Here is a 13,748-nt window from a genome sequence, read left to right as displayed (position 1 = left end):
AGTATTTCTCTTCTGTCTTTCATTGACAACTGAGCTATTACCTGTTCCCTGATGCTTGCCAGTCACTTCTGTGAGCAGTTGTATGTCAACTCTGTTGGGGTTTTCTTGGTTTGATTTTTCTTTTAAATGCAAATTTGTTTATTTCCTCTGTATTTCCTAAGGCTTCTCTTTTCAGCTTGGGATATATAGCTAATCATGTCTTATAATAGACATCTGTTATCATTAACTCCTTGGTGTCTGCAGTTCTTCCCTCATGATCTGTCAACAGCCTAGATAATGTAGGGTTTTGTTACAATCTTGTCATTAGAGATTCATCCCCTTTTTTTTCTAAACCCAAGTTCTTTATTAAAACATCAAACTAATTTTGATATCTTAGAGTATGATTTCTTAAGCAAGGCTAGTCTGATTTTAATAGAAAATATAATTCCTACATGTTTTCCTGAGTATCTAATACATTAAAATGATTTTCATCTGTCTAGGCTTTAAACAGCCTGAGGTCTTTAATGACACTTATGGGTCCCAAGCACATCAGTTCTGTCAGAGTGAAGATGATGACCACGCTGAGAACAGCTCTGAGATACAAGGATGACTTCCCAGAACTGTGCTGCAGGTGAGCTGATGGTGTACCCAAACAGTGACATCCCTGCTATTTCTGTCCTTTGATGCACTGTGTTGTTTTGTTCTGGACAGGAATCTAAACCACAGTGCTGAAATAGCTTAAAGTGCTTCTCACGACTCACCTGAAATATTTCCTGCAGAGGAGAATCATTGATTATATTTTTTGTTGCCTTTTCTTGTTTAGAGCCTGGGATTGCTTTGTTCGAAGTCTGGACCATTCCTACCTTGGCTCCTTGCTCAGCCAGGTGATAGTGGTGCTATTGCCCCTCATACATATCCAACCCAAGGAAACCACAGCAATATTCCACTTCCTCATAGTGGAGAACAGGTACTGCACAAGATATTTCCAGTTAGATGGTTTAAATCCTTGAACAGGAATGGGGATAACCCTAAATTCAAGTCATCCAGCACTGAGACCAGAAAACATATTTTTCTACTAAATAGTTGCTGTTCTATAAAATTGCCCCTTCTCTAAATTGTGTTGAGGTCTTGAAATGTAACAAGCCTCATCTGAAAAGGGGTTTTTATATTGTCCTTATAAATATATATGATGCTGTGGCCAAGTTACAGCCCATTCAGACACTGAAGCCTGCCAGGTGTTCTTCAGTGTATTTATTGTGCTGATATGGAAAATTACTTCCCTCTACAGAATAATGATGATTGCTAACATTTGCTCTAAGCTAAAGAGAAGTGTACAGAATTGGAAATGGGGAGGAAATTAGTTCTTTGTTTTCTTCAATAATTAGATGTATAATTATGAAGTGCACAGATTATTATGTTGAGTAAAGTTTCATACATTCCATTCAAATGGTCAGACCAACTGAAAATAAAATCAAAGTTTAATACAAAATACTTTAATTCTCATGCTTAACCTTTTTGAAGATAAGGTTGAGTCATAATTCTTTTTCATCTTACATTTTGTAACATAAAAGGGTTTTTTTAGGAATGTTGCTACTTAATAGCTTGATTACTTTTGATGGGTTTTCATTTTTCTTGCATTGTATCATATCAACAGTTTTCACAATAAAAGGTAGCAATAGGAATAATAAGGCTCTTGTACAAGGCCATAGTAGCAATATTGAAAGAGATTTCTTCATTGCTTTATTTGGATGGGGGTTTTTGGATTCAACTAATGTTTGCTGTATTCTTTGCAATATTTTTTTAATAACTATTAGGGATGCAGTACGAGACTTTCTGCATGAAATATATTTTCTACCTGACCTTCCTGAACTAAAAGAAGTTCAGGTTGTCCTTCAGGAATACAGAAAGGTACACCTTCTTTTATTTATTTGCTTGGCTTTACTGCATAAAATGAATTCATGGCAACTGAGGAAAACATGTGAAATGTATTGTTAAGTGGAAATATATTTATCTGCCTGTGATACACAAAATTGGTTTTATGTATCACAAAAAGCATGTTTGAAGCATGTTCTGATTCTGGTTAAGGAATATGTTCAACATTCCTGTTTCTGTAGCGTCTCCTGAACCCAGACTTTTCTTCTCTTTTGTGACAGATTTTAGAATGAGAAGTCAACAGTTTTAGCTTTGGCCATGTTATCTTTACAGGGAGCAAAGTTTGTCTCTTCTTAGGAGTACTCTGTGGTCCATTTCATTTGCTTGTCCTCAGAATGATTAGGAAATAGATGGGAAGTAGCAATTATTTTTGGGAGTGATGCAACAAAAGTAGAAATAATTTAATTCTAGACAGACTTTAAGCAAAGCATTTTCTTATGATTTTATACTTTTATTTACACCATCATTATGTTCACCCAAAAGTAAAATAGCAGCTTTTTGAGTAAAACATTTTTAGAAATAGGCAAGAAGACAATGGTACATAGATATAGGTGAGAATGTAAGCAAAAAGGCAGTTGTTTCCATGTATTCTTGTGTTCTCGGAGATGCTGTTCAGCCATATTCCTGTTATACTTTCAGTCATATTCCTGTTATAGTTAACTTGAACTTCTTATGTCCTGCTCAGGAATCCTCCAAAAGCACAGACCTGCAGACAGCCCTGCAGCTGTCCATGAGAGCTATTCAGCATGAGAATGTGGATGTTCGGATTCATGCACTAACCAGCCTGAAAGAAACACTGTATAGAAACCAGGTATAGAAAACCTCCTTCAGCAGAACTAAAAATAAATCACATTAGCATCTGGACCAAAAGTCTAGAACTCCTAGTTGTGTTCACTTGAGCTGGGTTATTCTCCTTAGTTTATTAAGCTGTTTCTTCATATAATGGGGAAAATGGATTCTTTTTGCATGACACCACTGTGTAGGTGGACGTTCAAATCTTTCAAATCGCTGTGATGCTGATTTAGCAAGGCTAGTGTACTATTTTTTTTTTCAACTCTGAGGAAAGATGTATTTAAGAAGTCCATTTCAGCAATTTGTTGTGTGGGCTCATTGTCTGTTTAGGGCATGTATGGTTTTTGCATCAGAAGCCTCATGCATAAAAGCAAGTGTGTGTGTGTGTAATATATGAAAGAATTAAGATGTGCTTGGAGCACCTTTTTTTTTCTCTTCCTTATTTGTCTTCCACCCTCAAAATTTTGAATCCATTGATCATATTCAAAAGCATTTTATAGCTATGTACAAGCTGAAAATATTGCTTTACAGTTCTGTTATTATTAGCCCAAAGGGTGAATGTGACCCATTAGAAAAAGTAATAAATCTGTACCCTTAGTAGTTATAAGATTGTGGGACGCTCTTTAGCCAGAAATTTAAAAAAAAAAGCCCAGCTAAAAGAACAAACAATCATTGTGTGTACTCCTGGCCAACCAATAATTCTTGCAGCTCAGGTTGGCAAAATCCTACTGTGTCTTGCTGAGTTAGAGGTCTTGCAAAATAATTGAGGCAAATCAAACTTAATTAGTTCCACAGCTTGTGAAACTATTTGCTCTGTTATGTTGGCTGTGGTTTCAGTTTTCATTAAGCATAACAACAACAAACATCTTGATTTTTTTCTGTATTTGGACTAAATGTGAAACTAAGGAATAAAAGCTGGGTCAAAGCAAAAAAAGAAAGGACATCCAATTAAAATGATGGACATTGATCAAAGGACTTGAAACCCTGGGCTTTGTAGGACTTGAGAGTGATGAAATGTCCAAGAAATGGCAAATAATAAGAATAGAAATGGATAGAAATGGCAGGAAACCCAGGAGGTATCACAACAGTTGCATGAGAGAAGTTGGGAGGAAGTATTGGAAAACATGAGAAGAGGGATAAGTAAGTGAAAAATATAGATAATGTAGAAAAGAAAAAATGGTACTTGGTAAGACAAATTAAAAAAATGAAGTTAGCAGAGAGGTGTATGATAATGAAATACAATATTCGCCATGACAGCATTAACTGAGGCCCACATTCCTCACACATTTATTTAGTCCTTCCTAAGGTGAGAAGCAGATGAGTGCAATTGGACTGTAGTTGCAAGCTGAACTTGTGGCCAAATGAAATTGGAAGTGAGTTACAGGTTGAAGATTTCTGAGATTATTTACAAATATGGTTGTAGAATGGCTCATCTTTATTATTCATCTTCCCAGGAAAAGCTGATCAAGTATGTCACAGACAGTGAAACTGTGGAGCCAGTCATCTCCCAGCTGGTGACAGTGCTTCTCATCGGCTGCCAGGATGCAAATTCCCAGGCACGACTGCTCTGTGGAGAATGTTTGGGTGAACTGGGAGCTATAGATCCTGGCAGGCTCGATTTTTCAACAAGTGAAACTCAAGGAAAACACTTCACTTTTGTGGTAAGAAGCATTGCAGTAGTGGTTTGTTTAGCATTAGGAGTCTTCCAAAAGTCCTTGGGAGGAGGGAACCTCTTTTCTCTAGGCCCTTTGAAAATCTGGACTTGCTGTCTCACCTAAAACAGTTTAGAGTTACACTTCCAAGTGGTTATTTAGAGATACAGCTATTACTCTGTATTAGTAAAACTGGCATTCTGTTTGTGATTAAGGCTGGAGTGGAAGATCCAAATTTTGCCTATGGATTGTTAATGGAACTGACCAGAGCTTTCCTTGCTTATGCTGACAATGTTCGTGCTCAGGATTCTGCAGCATATGCAATTCAGGTAAGATCTGTGGTTAGATCCTACTTTTATTTCACAGATTATTTTCTGTAACACTGAACTTAGAACGGTGCAATACAATTTTTTCATTTTTAAGTATTTGAAACTTCATCCTGTAACAGGTTTAAATTAGAAAGTACACTTAGTATTCTGGGTTAGTCCTCAGATAAGATAGATGAGTTTGTTTTTATGTCACAATATTATAGGAGACATCTGATGTTTTAGAGGTAACTGGCAGTCCATACACAGGGATTAAGGACTAATCCTGAGAATGGCTTAGAATTAGTTCAGGTTGCATAGGCAGAAATGAAAAGCAGACTGTTTCTTAGGAATACTCTGTTTCTGCTTACACTTTTAAGAAGCAAGTGAAAAGGAACCTACCCTTATTTTCAGGCTCTAGTCTTTTGTGCTGGTTTTATTTAGCAGATGAAGGTTTTTGCTTTTTCATTCTTGCTGTTTTTGGTGTTTAATATCTTTGTGAAAACGTCAGGATAGTTCTTTAGTCCAGGAGAAAATAGGTGGTCCTATGTAGTCAGCAGGTAAGAGTTTTATTAGCATATGCACAAGATTGTGCACTTCCTGCACAAGGAGGAATCAGACTAAATTCTAGTCCTGGTTTATTGGCAGATGTGAAGAATACAAGATAATGTGGTCCAAACACCAACTGGAGAATCTAGGGAATCCATAGTTGAAATCAAAACTTGCCTAGTAACAGAGGATTAACAGTGTTGGATAACAGTTTTGCAGTTATGATTTCTGAATTAAGCATACCATAACTTGTCTCTCATTACTTATCACAGATTCCTTCAGGTTGGAAAGATCATGTCATGTACATGGGGTTTTGGGTGTATGCACAGGGTTTTGTACTGTGGTCATGAAAATCCTCAGTGCTAACTTGGTGATGGAAACCATCTTTTTCAGGAGTTACTGTCCATCTATGACTGTAGAGAGACAAACACTGACTGCCCTGGCTCCAGGCTTTGGAGGAGGTTTCCTGAGCATGTGCAGGAGATCTTGGAACCTCACTTAAACACAAGGTATATGACAGCTAAAGGAATGGCTTTTCTTAACACATCTGTTGGGTTTTTTCTCCAGGATAGTGTTAACCATATATGGTTTTGTGACTCTCACTCTTCATGTATGAGTGACTCTCACTCTTTTGTGTATGTGTATACACAAAATTGGAATAAGGTCTTTCTACTAAAAGCTGAATTATTACTTACTTGAATGTAATTCTCTCTAAATCAAACAAGCAAAACTTGGAGCTCATACTTTGCCCATGTTCGCCTGTTTGTCCTGAGAGCAGTGACTTACATGATGTTTTGAAGCTTTTGTTTTTCTTTCCCCTCTACTCAAATCTACTAGCATCCTATTAGTCCTACCTTCTACAGAAGTAGGAGGAGTTCAGTGAGTTTTAATTGGACTTTTTCTTCACATTCATTTTGTTGAAGTAATGATAAACTTCAAATGATGTTGCTGTCTCAACTAGAAATAATCAATGTTTTCCCTTCTATTTCCTCATGAAGACAGTCATGCTCACCTGTGATAAGCTTTACCTTTTTAGAAAACAGATTTTCTCAGCTTTCATGTATGCTCTGGGTTTTTCCTGTCAAGAACTCAGATGTTTATCAAACTTCATTTCTTAAAACTGATTACGAATAGCACTTTAAAATATACTTACAAACAACCTATCAAGTTATGAGAATTTTTATTTCATATTTCATTTTAAGGAGCTCTAGAATAAAAGATGTTGACTACTGAAAGTGGGGGTTTTAATTCTACTTTTGAAGAGTCAGAAGACAGGACTTCATATTGCTCCAGTGAGGGAATTTCATAACTAACAATGTGCTATTGTTTACTGTATTACATGAAAAGTTAGTTTTATTAAATGAATATTTCAAAATTACAGGTACAAGAGTTATCAGAAGGCTGTAAACTGGTCTAAGGTGAAGAAGCCAATTTACTTAAGCAAATTAGGTGATAATTTTGCAGAATGGTCAGCAACTTGGGCAGGTTATCTTATAACAAAGGTAAGAAAAGAAATCTTTCTGTAGACTCTTTGCAAGACAGTTCTTGAACCTCATTTCAGTTTCTGCAGGTCAGGGGTGGATGGGAGAATATGGGTGCTGGCTGCAGGCCTCTTACAGGACTTTGCTGCTTCTACAGCAGGGTAGTGCACTCCCCCTTCCCCAGCACTGCTTCCTGCCAAGGCTTCACAGGCAGTAGCAAAGCTAAAAATCAAGGAAACTTGTCTTTGACCAGACACTCTTGTGAAACTGAGGGCACTGAAAAATGCTTGTGAGATGTTTCTGAAATACTTCTGGATTTATCTTCTCAGTTTTGGAAAGATTTCCCTGTAGCTCCACAGCCTTAGCACATAAAATGTACTTGTATCTTCTTTTTCTTTTCCCTTTCCAATATCTAAGTGACCCACTGAAAATGTCACTTCCAAATGAGCCACTATAAGAAGTGAATTGAATTGCAATCGCTCAGTAACTGCACTGTCCTCTTTCAGACAGAGTAGAATTGAATGTCTTCATAATATCCTACTTTCTGCAGGCTTTTAATTGCGGAAGAGAGGCTGAGTGTGGTGGCAGACTCTCAGCCTTAAGGTTGTTTCTACAGCCAGTGCAAGTTCTCAATGGTGTAAAACACATGGAGAAGTGGAAATTTAAGCAGTGCTTGCCTGTCTTTGTGCTGTCAGCAGTTGCTACATGTAATAGCAGCTGCCATCTGGTATTTGTATTGCAGATTTAAGTCCAATGAACCTTCTGTAGAAGACAGGTATCTTAAAATTATTTAATGGACTGGAATTTGTGTTCATCAACCAAAGGAAACCTATTGATTGTTCATGTATTTGCACTTTTGTAATGATGCTTTTCCTGGATATAATATTTTTTCTATAGGTGCGACATGATCTTGCCAGAAAAGTCTTTGATTGCTGCAGCATTATGATGAAAAATGACTACAAAGTGACAATTTATCTGCTTCCACACATCCTTGTCTATGTTTTGTTGGGATGCAGTCAAGAGGATCAACAAGAGGTGAGATGTGTAAAGATGGTAGTGTTTTTCACAGGAATGGTCAGCAGCTGTTCTTCATGAGAGCTGCTCAGCCCTGTAGGCCTACATGAATAAATTGTTCAGGTGTTAAACTCCTTTTTGTGTATTAATAATAGAAATAATAATATAAATTTTCTGACAGGGTTTTGAATATCCTCATACAAGTTTATGTTGGAACTGCTTTTTGGCAGATTTCCATCAGTTGGGCCTGGGATGAGATATTATGTGTTCGATCATGACTGCAGTAACAGCAGCAGCTGGAGTGGTACAGAGAGGAAGTGTGCAACACAAACAGCCAGTAAACTGAACTTTTATAATTCCAAGAATTCACACTCATAATTTTTTCCTCTCCTTTGCATACAATTATAGTTTCAGTGGATAAACTATTCAGCTGCCACATTCATGGGGAGCAGAATCTGTAGATGTGTTGTAGCAAAGCTGGGGTGGAGGAGAAGTCATCCTGCTTCCCTTTAGTTTGCCTGAGCTGTCAGTGCATGTGCCCAAGTGCTGCCATTTGTACTGGGAGCAGCACAGGTATGTACAGAGAGATGCAAGTCTGCAAGGACTCTTTGTAAGCATGTCCTGGGTGAAATGAAGGAATTAAAAGATACTGAAAAGTATAACTTACATTCCATTAATTTGAAATTTCACAGCTAAAATATTTGTGTTTAAATATTGTGGGTGTGTAGAGGCGTGTGATGATTTTTCCTCTGTGAGCATCTGTTATTTATGTTAACTCATATTTTATGGACTAAAACAAACAGAAACAGATATTTTGTCAGGGCATTTATTTAAACAGAAGCAAAAAACTAGATCTGTAATCTTGTAACTAGTAGATAACTTTATTCTTACCAAATTTTCAAGTATTGTATTTGTAGAAGAGATGCAGTAGCATTTGTTGTGTCTTGAAACCTCAAGACTTTCTCCCTGTATAGAATCCCTTGGCAACAGCTGCTGCTTAGTTTGCCATTTCTTTGCCATTTCACTTGTGTCTTTTGCCTTTGTGTAGGTTTACATGGAGATCATGGCTGTTCTGACACACGATGACCAGTCCAGCAGGAGGCTCGAGGACAGCGCATCTGACCTGAGCCAGCTGAGCACACAGACAGTGTTCTCCATGCTGGATCATCTCACTCAGTGGGCCAGACATAAGTTTCAAACACTCATTGCTGAGAAAAATGCTGGCAAGTCTAGCAAAGACAGAAGTGATCTAAAAAGTGAGGGATGCTTATTTTATTTAAAATGGCATTAACATTATTTAAAGAAGTATTTTATTTATGTTTGCAGCTTCACATTGTGACCATTTACAAATGCTGTATTAACATAATATGTAATCTCTTTTATGATTTCTTAATGTTATATTGAGATTTCCACCCCTTCTACCCCAAAGGGATTGTTCTGAATGCCTGTTGCAAGAAATACAGATTTAAAATTTGAAAAATGAAATGTTAATTTTTTGATATGTTTAACTGTTTAACTGAATATAATATATTATGTATGTAATATATAATATTCTGTGCTGTCTTGCAAGATGCAGAAAGTTCACCAGAATTGTTTTAAATGAATTCTTATTGACAGAAGAGAAAACAGTGTTCTTTAATTAGTACAATTATCTCACTAAATTGTTAAATGAGTTAATTGAATTTTGATGCATAAGCTAATTCTTATAAATGAAACCTCAGTTGACAAACGTTTTAATATGTCTTTTTTTCGACAGCATCAAGTGAGGACTATGGAGAATATCAAAATGTGACACGTTTCCTAGACCTCATTCCCCAGGACACACTGGCTGTAGCCTCCTTTCGTTCCAAGGCTTACACCAGGGCTGTGATGCACTTTGAATCATTTATAACAGAGAAGAAACAAAATATTCAGGAACATCTTGGATTTCTTCAGGTTCTGAAGTTCTTTTTGGTTTATGTTTTTTATTTTAAGATTAAAATGTGTATGATTAATAAAGCTTGGTGAAATTCTCCTTTTTGACGGGAAGAAGAAAAGATTTATTTGTGCACTTGTTAAACACAAGTGTTTATTCATCTGTGTTTCAGCAATATTTAGTATGTTCTCTTGCTTGGCATGCTTCTTATGTGAAAAGGAATTAATAGCTTTCTATTGTATAATAAAAGATTGTAAATTCCTGAAAATAATTAAATGTGGGTTTGTTGATAGGATAGTATTTACTGCTTTGAAGTTGGCTCTATGTCTTTTGCCAGAAAATACGGCCAAATATATTAACAAAAAAAAGTGACAAGTACATTGGAAGAAATTCCAAGTGGCTTATTCTAAAGTAGAAAAAGAGCTAATGCTAAAGGTATTGCAAATCATAGAAATTATTTTTAAGAAGTATTTTAACCTGTGGGATGATCCTGTTTGTGGTTCCCTATGGTTTATATTTGTCAGTGACACTTCAAATTTGAAAAAAACCTAGTATGTTGCTTTTTCACCAAAAGTAATCATCTTTATGCTATCATGTAATAATAGGATATTTATTTTACTCTTTATACAGATGGCTTCAGGTAAGTTTATGTGGTAGTCTATCAATAGCATGAGATCATAAATATTACTGTATACTAAGGAGAACTAGGGCTCAACTTTGGAAAGAGCCTGGCAAAACTGACATCTTCAATAAAAATTGATTGCCAATGAGTCCTACAGAGTAGTGTGTGCCCCATGTTTAAGGAGTTCTGTGATTCTGCAGATTATCAGTGAAATACCTGAGTGTTTTTAATGGCCACATCCAATTCTGTTTGTGTACAGAAATTGTATGCTGCTATGCACGAGCCAGATGGAGTGGCTGGGGTGAGCGCCATTCGGAAGGCAGAGCCATCTCTCAAAGAACAAATCCTTGAGCATGAAAGTATTGGCTTGTTGAGAGATGCAACAGCCTGCTATGATAGGGCTATCCAACTGGAACCTGATCAGGTAAATAAAAACCTTATTTTTCTTTTTTAATAAATATCATTATTATTTTTAATCTTTCTAGCTCACAGATGACCAAGGAAAAAAAACTTCTTCAGAATATTTAAGTAAAATAGAAATCTAAGTGTTTATTGTTCCAGTTGCTAAATAATTATTGCTGTTGGAGGTGGCTTACGAACTGAAACAAATCTCTTACTGGATTTTTTGAATGTTCATTTATCTTACAGTGCAATTAGTTATGCCTTTTTATATTCTAAAAAGCACCCAAATGAGCATATTTCTTCCTTCAGACTGCCATGAGTTTAATTAATGTGTATGTAGGGTTTTCATTTGTTGTTTTGGGTTTTTTTCCTCTTTCTAGATCATTCACTATCATGGTGCAGTGAAGTCCATGTTAGGCCTTGGTCAGTTATCTGCTGTAATAACTCAGGTCAATGGAGTGCTTGCAAACAGGTACTGTAAGCATCTAATACACAGTTCATTTGAATAATATGAAGCTTTGGTATAAATATCTGCATCAGTAGCCATTTCTGCTCATTATAAAATATTTGAGGCTTATTTAACATAATTGAATTAGCAGTGTGAAGCTAGAAAACTTTGAGGGCTTTATCTATAAATAATTTAATTTCAAGAAGTCCAGAAATGTTCATAGTTCTTGCCTGCACTGTAAGCAGTGTTGATATGTGTTTTAATTTCTTAAATAGGATTTTTGCATTGTTTCCTATGTCACTGATTCCATTGGTATTCTGTAGTCTAATAGGTAGATAGATTAAAAGCTGGTAGTTTTTGATGTACCACAGAAGTTAAATACTTTGGAGGTTGTATTTGTGGGATCATGTTATACAGATCTTATTTGTAATCAGTGCATGTCCTTTGGTTTTACTGACTTTCTTTAGAAGCAAGCTTATCTTGCCTCTTTTCAAGTAAGAGAAGTTTTATGTAAAGAACACTTGCTAATGTAATGTAGGATTAACATACTGAGAGGAGACAGCACAAAATTGTATTGCCTTTGTTTTCTTTAATAGGTCTGAATGGATTTCAGAGTTGAACACTTACAGAGTGGAAGCAGCCTGGAAACTATCACAATGGGATTTACTGGAAAATTATTTGGCTTCAGGTAACTTACCATTACATGAAAGTATTCATACTTCATTGCATTTTTGAACAATTGTATGTTTTAGTTTAATCATTTTGAATCAAGGGGCAGCTACTATAATTTGGTTTGGATTTCACTGGTAGGAGGGTTGGTTCTGACTGTTCTGGATTTTGTAACTGAATTTGATTGTAACCTGTGTAGTCTTTGAGCAGAAGTTTTGAGTGACATTTTTTGAGTCTATCTGGCTGGGTGGATTGTGGAGTTGAATTATACAGTGTTAATAACATGCAGTTACTGAGTTCTGAGAAAAAGTTATTTTTCCAGTAGCATGTTAAGACAAATTAGCATGTCAGGTTAAGCTGCCTAAAGAAGCAGAGTCTTCTTTTTCTCCCCAAAGATGTGAAGTCCACTACTTGGAGTGTCAGACTGGGACACTTGTTGTTATCAGCCAAGAAGAAAAATGAAGCAGCTTTTTACGAGACGCTCAAGGTTGTTCGAGCAGAGCAGATTGTGCCCCTCTCAGCAGCAAGCTTTGAAAGAGGATCCTATCAGCGAGGATATGAACACATTATCAGGTTTCTCATTTTCATGGCACTATTTTTAAATTCACAAACCATGTAATCAAGTATGCAGCAGCAAGAATTTTGCATTTCTACAGTAAATGGTACATTTTTTGTCACCTTTTTTTTTTATATTCATCTAACTGAAAACCTTTGATTAATTAGGAATTTATATTTATCCTCCATGAAAAACATTCCAAATAAAACTATGTGGTATGGTCTTGCCAAATCAGCTAGCAAGCAAATGTAAACATCAGGTAATAAAAACCAGCAATTTAATTCCATGCTTGGAGTAGTACAAATAGGCCAGTAACTCCATTAACTTAAGAGCATTGCTTTTGATCTGTATGGAGGCTGAAAAACTCTTTTTTATCAAGAAAGAGCAGTAAGAATTATACCCCATCCCTTTTCTTTCTTATTTAACTTTTAATTTGGCTGCAGTAGACTAAAAAGTGAGTAGCCTTTTTGAAAAAAAGACCTAATGCTTCCTCTGCACTGTAAATGCATCCTTATGGCAAGATATTGGCTGAAGCCAGTTGAAGTGCATGTTTTAGTTACTTCTTAATTCTCTTTTCTGTTGGTAATTTCTGCAGTGTTGTTTGGGAAATGAACTTTGGGAATTGAGAAAGAAGTGTTTCAAAGTAGTTTCCTTTAGCCACTGATCCAGGCTACTTGGGAGCCTTTCAAGGATCACTTTTTCTCTGTCAGATGTACCCACTATATTTGTAGCCACTTCTCTCTGCCAGTGAGAACTGGGACATTTACAGCCACTCAGCTTTCCATCTTTACACGGACAGATATTCACAGTAATGGTATTTTAAAATAAATGGAATAACTTCACTTTAAGTAAAAGTATATTGCTTTTAAAATGGGATTTGTTGAAAATGTCAGATTTTCTGAAGAATTGTTGCTGAAAGTAATAGATAGAAGTACTCTATCTAAAGATTGACTTCCTCTCTGGGTGATCTACATTGTCTCTCTGTTCAGCAGCTTGACAAAGAAATATTGAGGAAAAAAGTAATCAGTTGATAAATCCTGGATTTTGTGTGCTTGCTTTTGCTGCATTTTTGCTTTTCAGAATAAATCCTACTGGGTGACATTATTTACAGGACCAAATTTTAGAAAGATAATTGAAAAAACTTTGTAAGATTTGCATGTATCTCAAACAGCAATCAGTTCTCACCAATTTCCTGCCTTTATTTTGCTAACACAGGTTGCATATGCTGTGTGAGCTGGAACACAGTATTGGGCCAATGTTTCAGCAAGCAGATGGTGACCACAGCAGAGATTCCCTGAACTGGTGTGCTCGGATTGAAATGACCCAAAACTCTTACAGAGCAAAAGAACCCATTTTAGCACTGAGAAGGGCTTTGCTTAGTCTCAGTAAAAGGTGAGGACATGACTGTTTCTTGTCTGTGTTGTATGCTCAG

General features: G+C 36.3%; 1 protein-coding gene across 3 annotated transcripts in view; it reads left to right on the top strand.

Annotated features, from left to right (window-relative positions):
* Positions 1-13,748, top strand: part of ATR (ATR serine/threonine kinase) — a 38,866-nt gene that overhangs the window by 13,354 nt on the left and 11,764 nt on the right. For all 3 annotated transcript variants that reach the window (XM_063166908.1, XM_063166906.1, XM_063166909.1), the window contains 16 exons: positions 480-610; positions 803-946; positions 1,794-1,887; positions 2,597-2,722; positions 4,158-4,364; positions 4,571-4,684; positions 5,603-5,718; positions 6,591-6,711; positions 7,588-7,725; positions 8,753-8,960; positions 9,461-9,639; positions 10,501-10,665; positions 11,024-11,115; positions 11,688-11,779; positions 12,156-12,333; positions 13,532-13,708. In XM_063166908.1, the coding sequence (XP_063022978.1) occupies positions 480-610; positions 803-946; positions 1,794-1,887; positions 2,597-2,722; positions 4,158-4,364; positions 4,571-4,684; positions 5,603-5,718; positions 6,591-6,711; positions 7,588-7,725; positions 8,753-8,960; positions 9,461-9,639; positions 10,501-10,665; positions 11,024-11,115; positions 11,688-11,779; positions 12,156-12,333; positions 13,532-13,708 (2,282 nt within the window). The remainder of the gene's footprint in view (positions 1-479; positions 611-802; positions 947-1,793; positions 1,888-2,596; positions 2,723-4,157; positions 4,365-4,570; positions 4,685-5,602; positions 5,719-6,590; positions 6,712-7,587; positions 7,726-8,752; positions 8,961-9,460; positions 9,640-10,500; positions 10,666-11,023; positions 11,116-11,687; positions 11,780-12,155; positions 12,334-13,531; positions 13,709-13,748) is intronic.

Source organism: Melospiza melodia, chromosome 12, assembly GCF_035770615.1.
Source record: "Melospiza melodia melodia isolate bMelMel2 chromosome 12, bMelMel2.pri, whole genome shotgun sequence".
Lineage (NCBI taxonomy): Eukaryota > Metazoa > Chordata > Aves > Passeriformes > Passerellidae > Melospiza > Melospiza melodia.
Note: the sequence above shows the minus strand (reverse complement) of the source record. Positions and strands in the feature narration are given on the sequence as shown.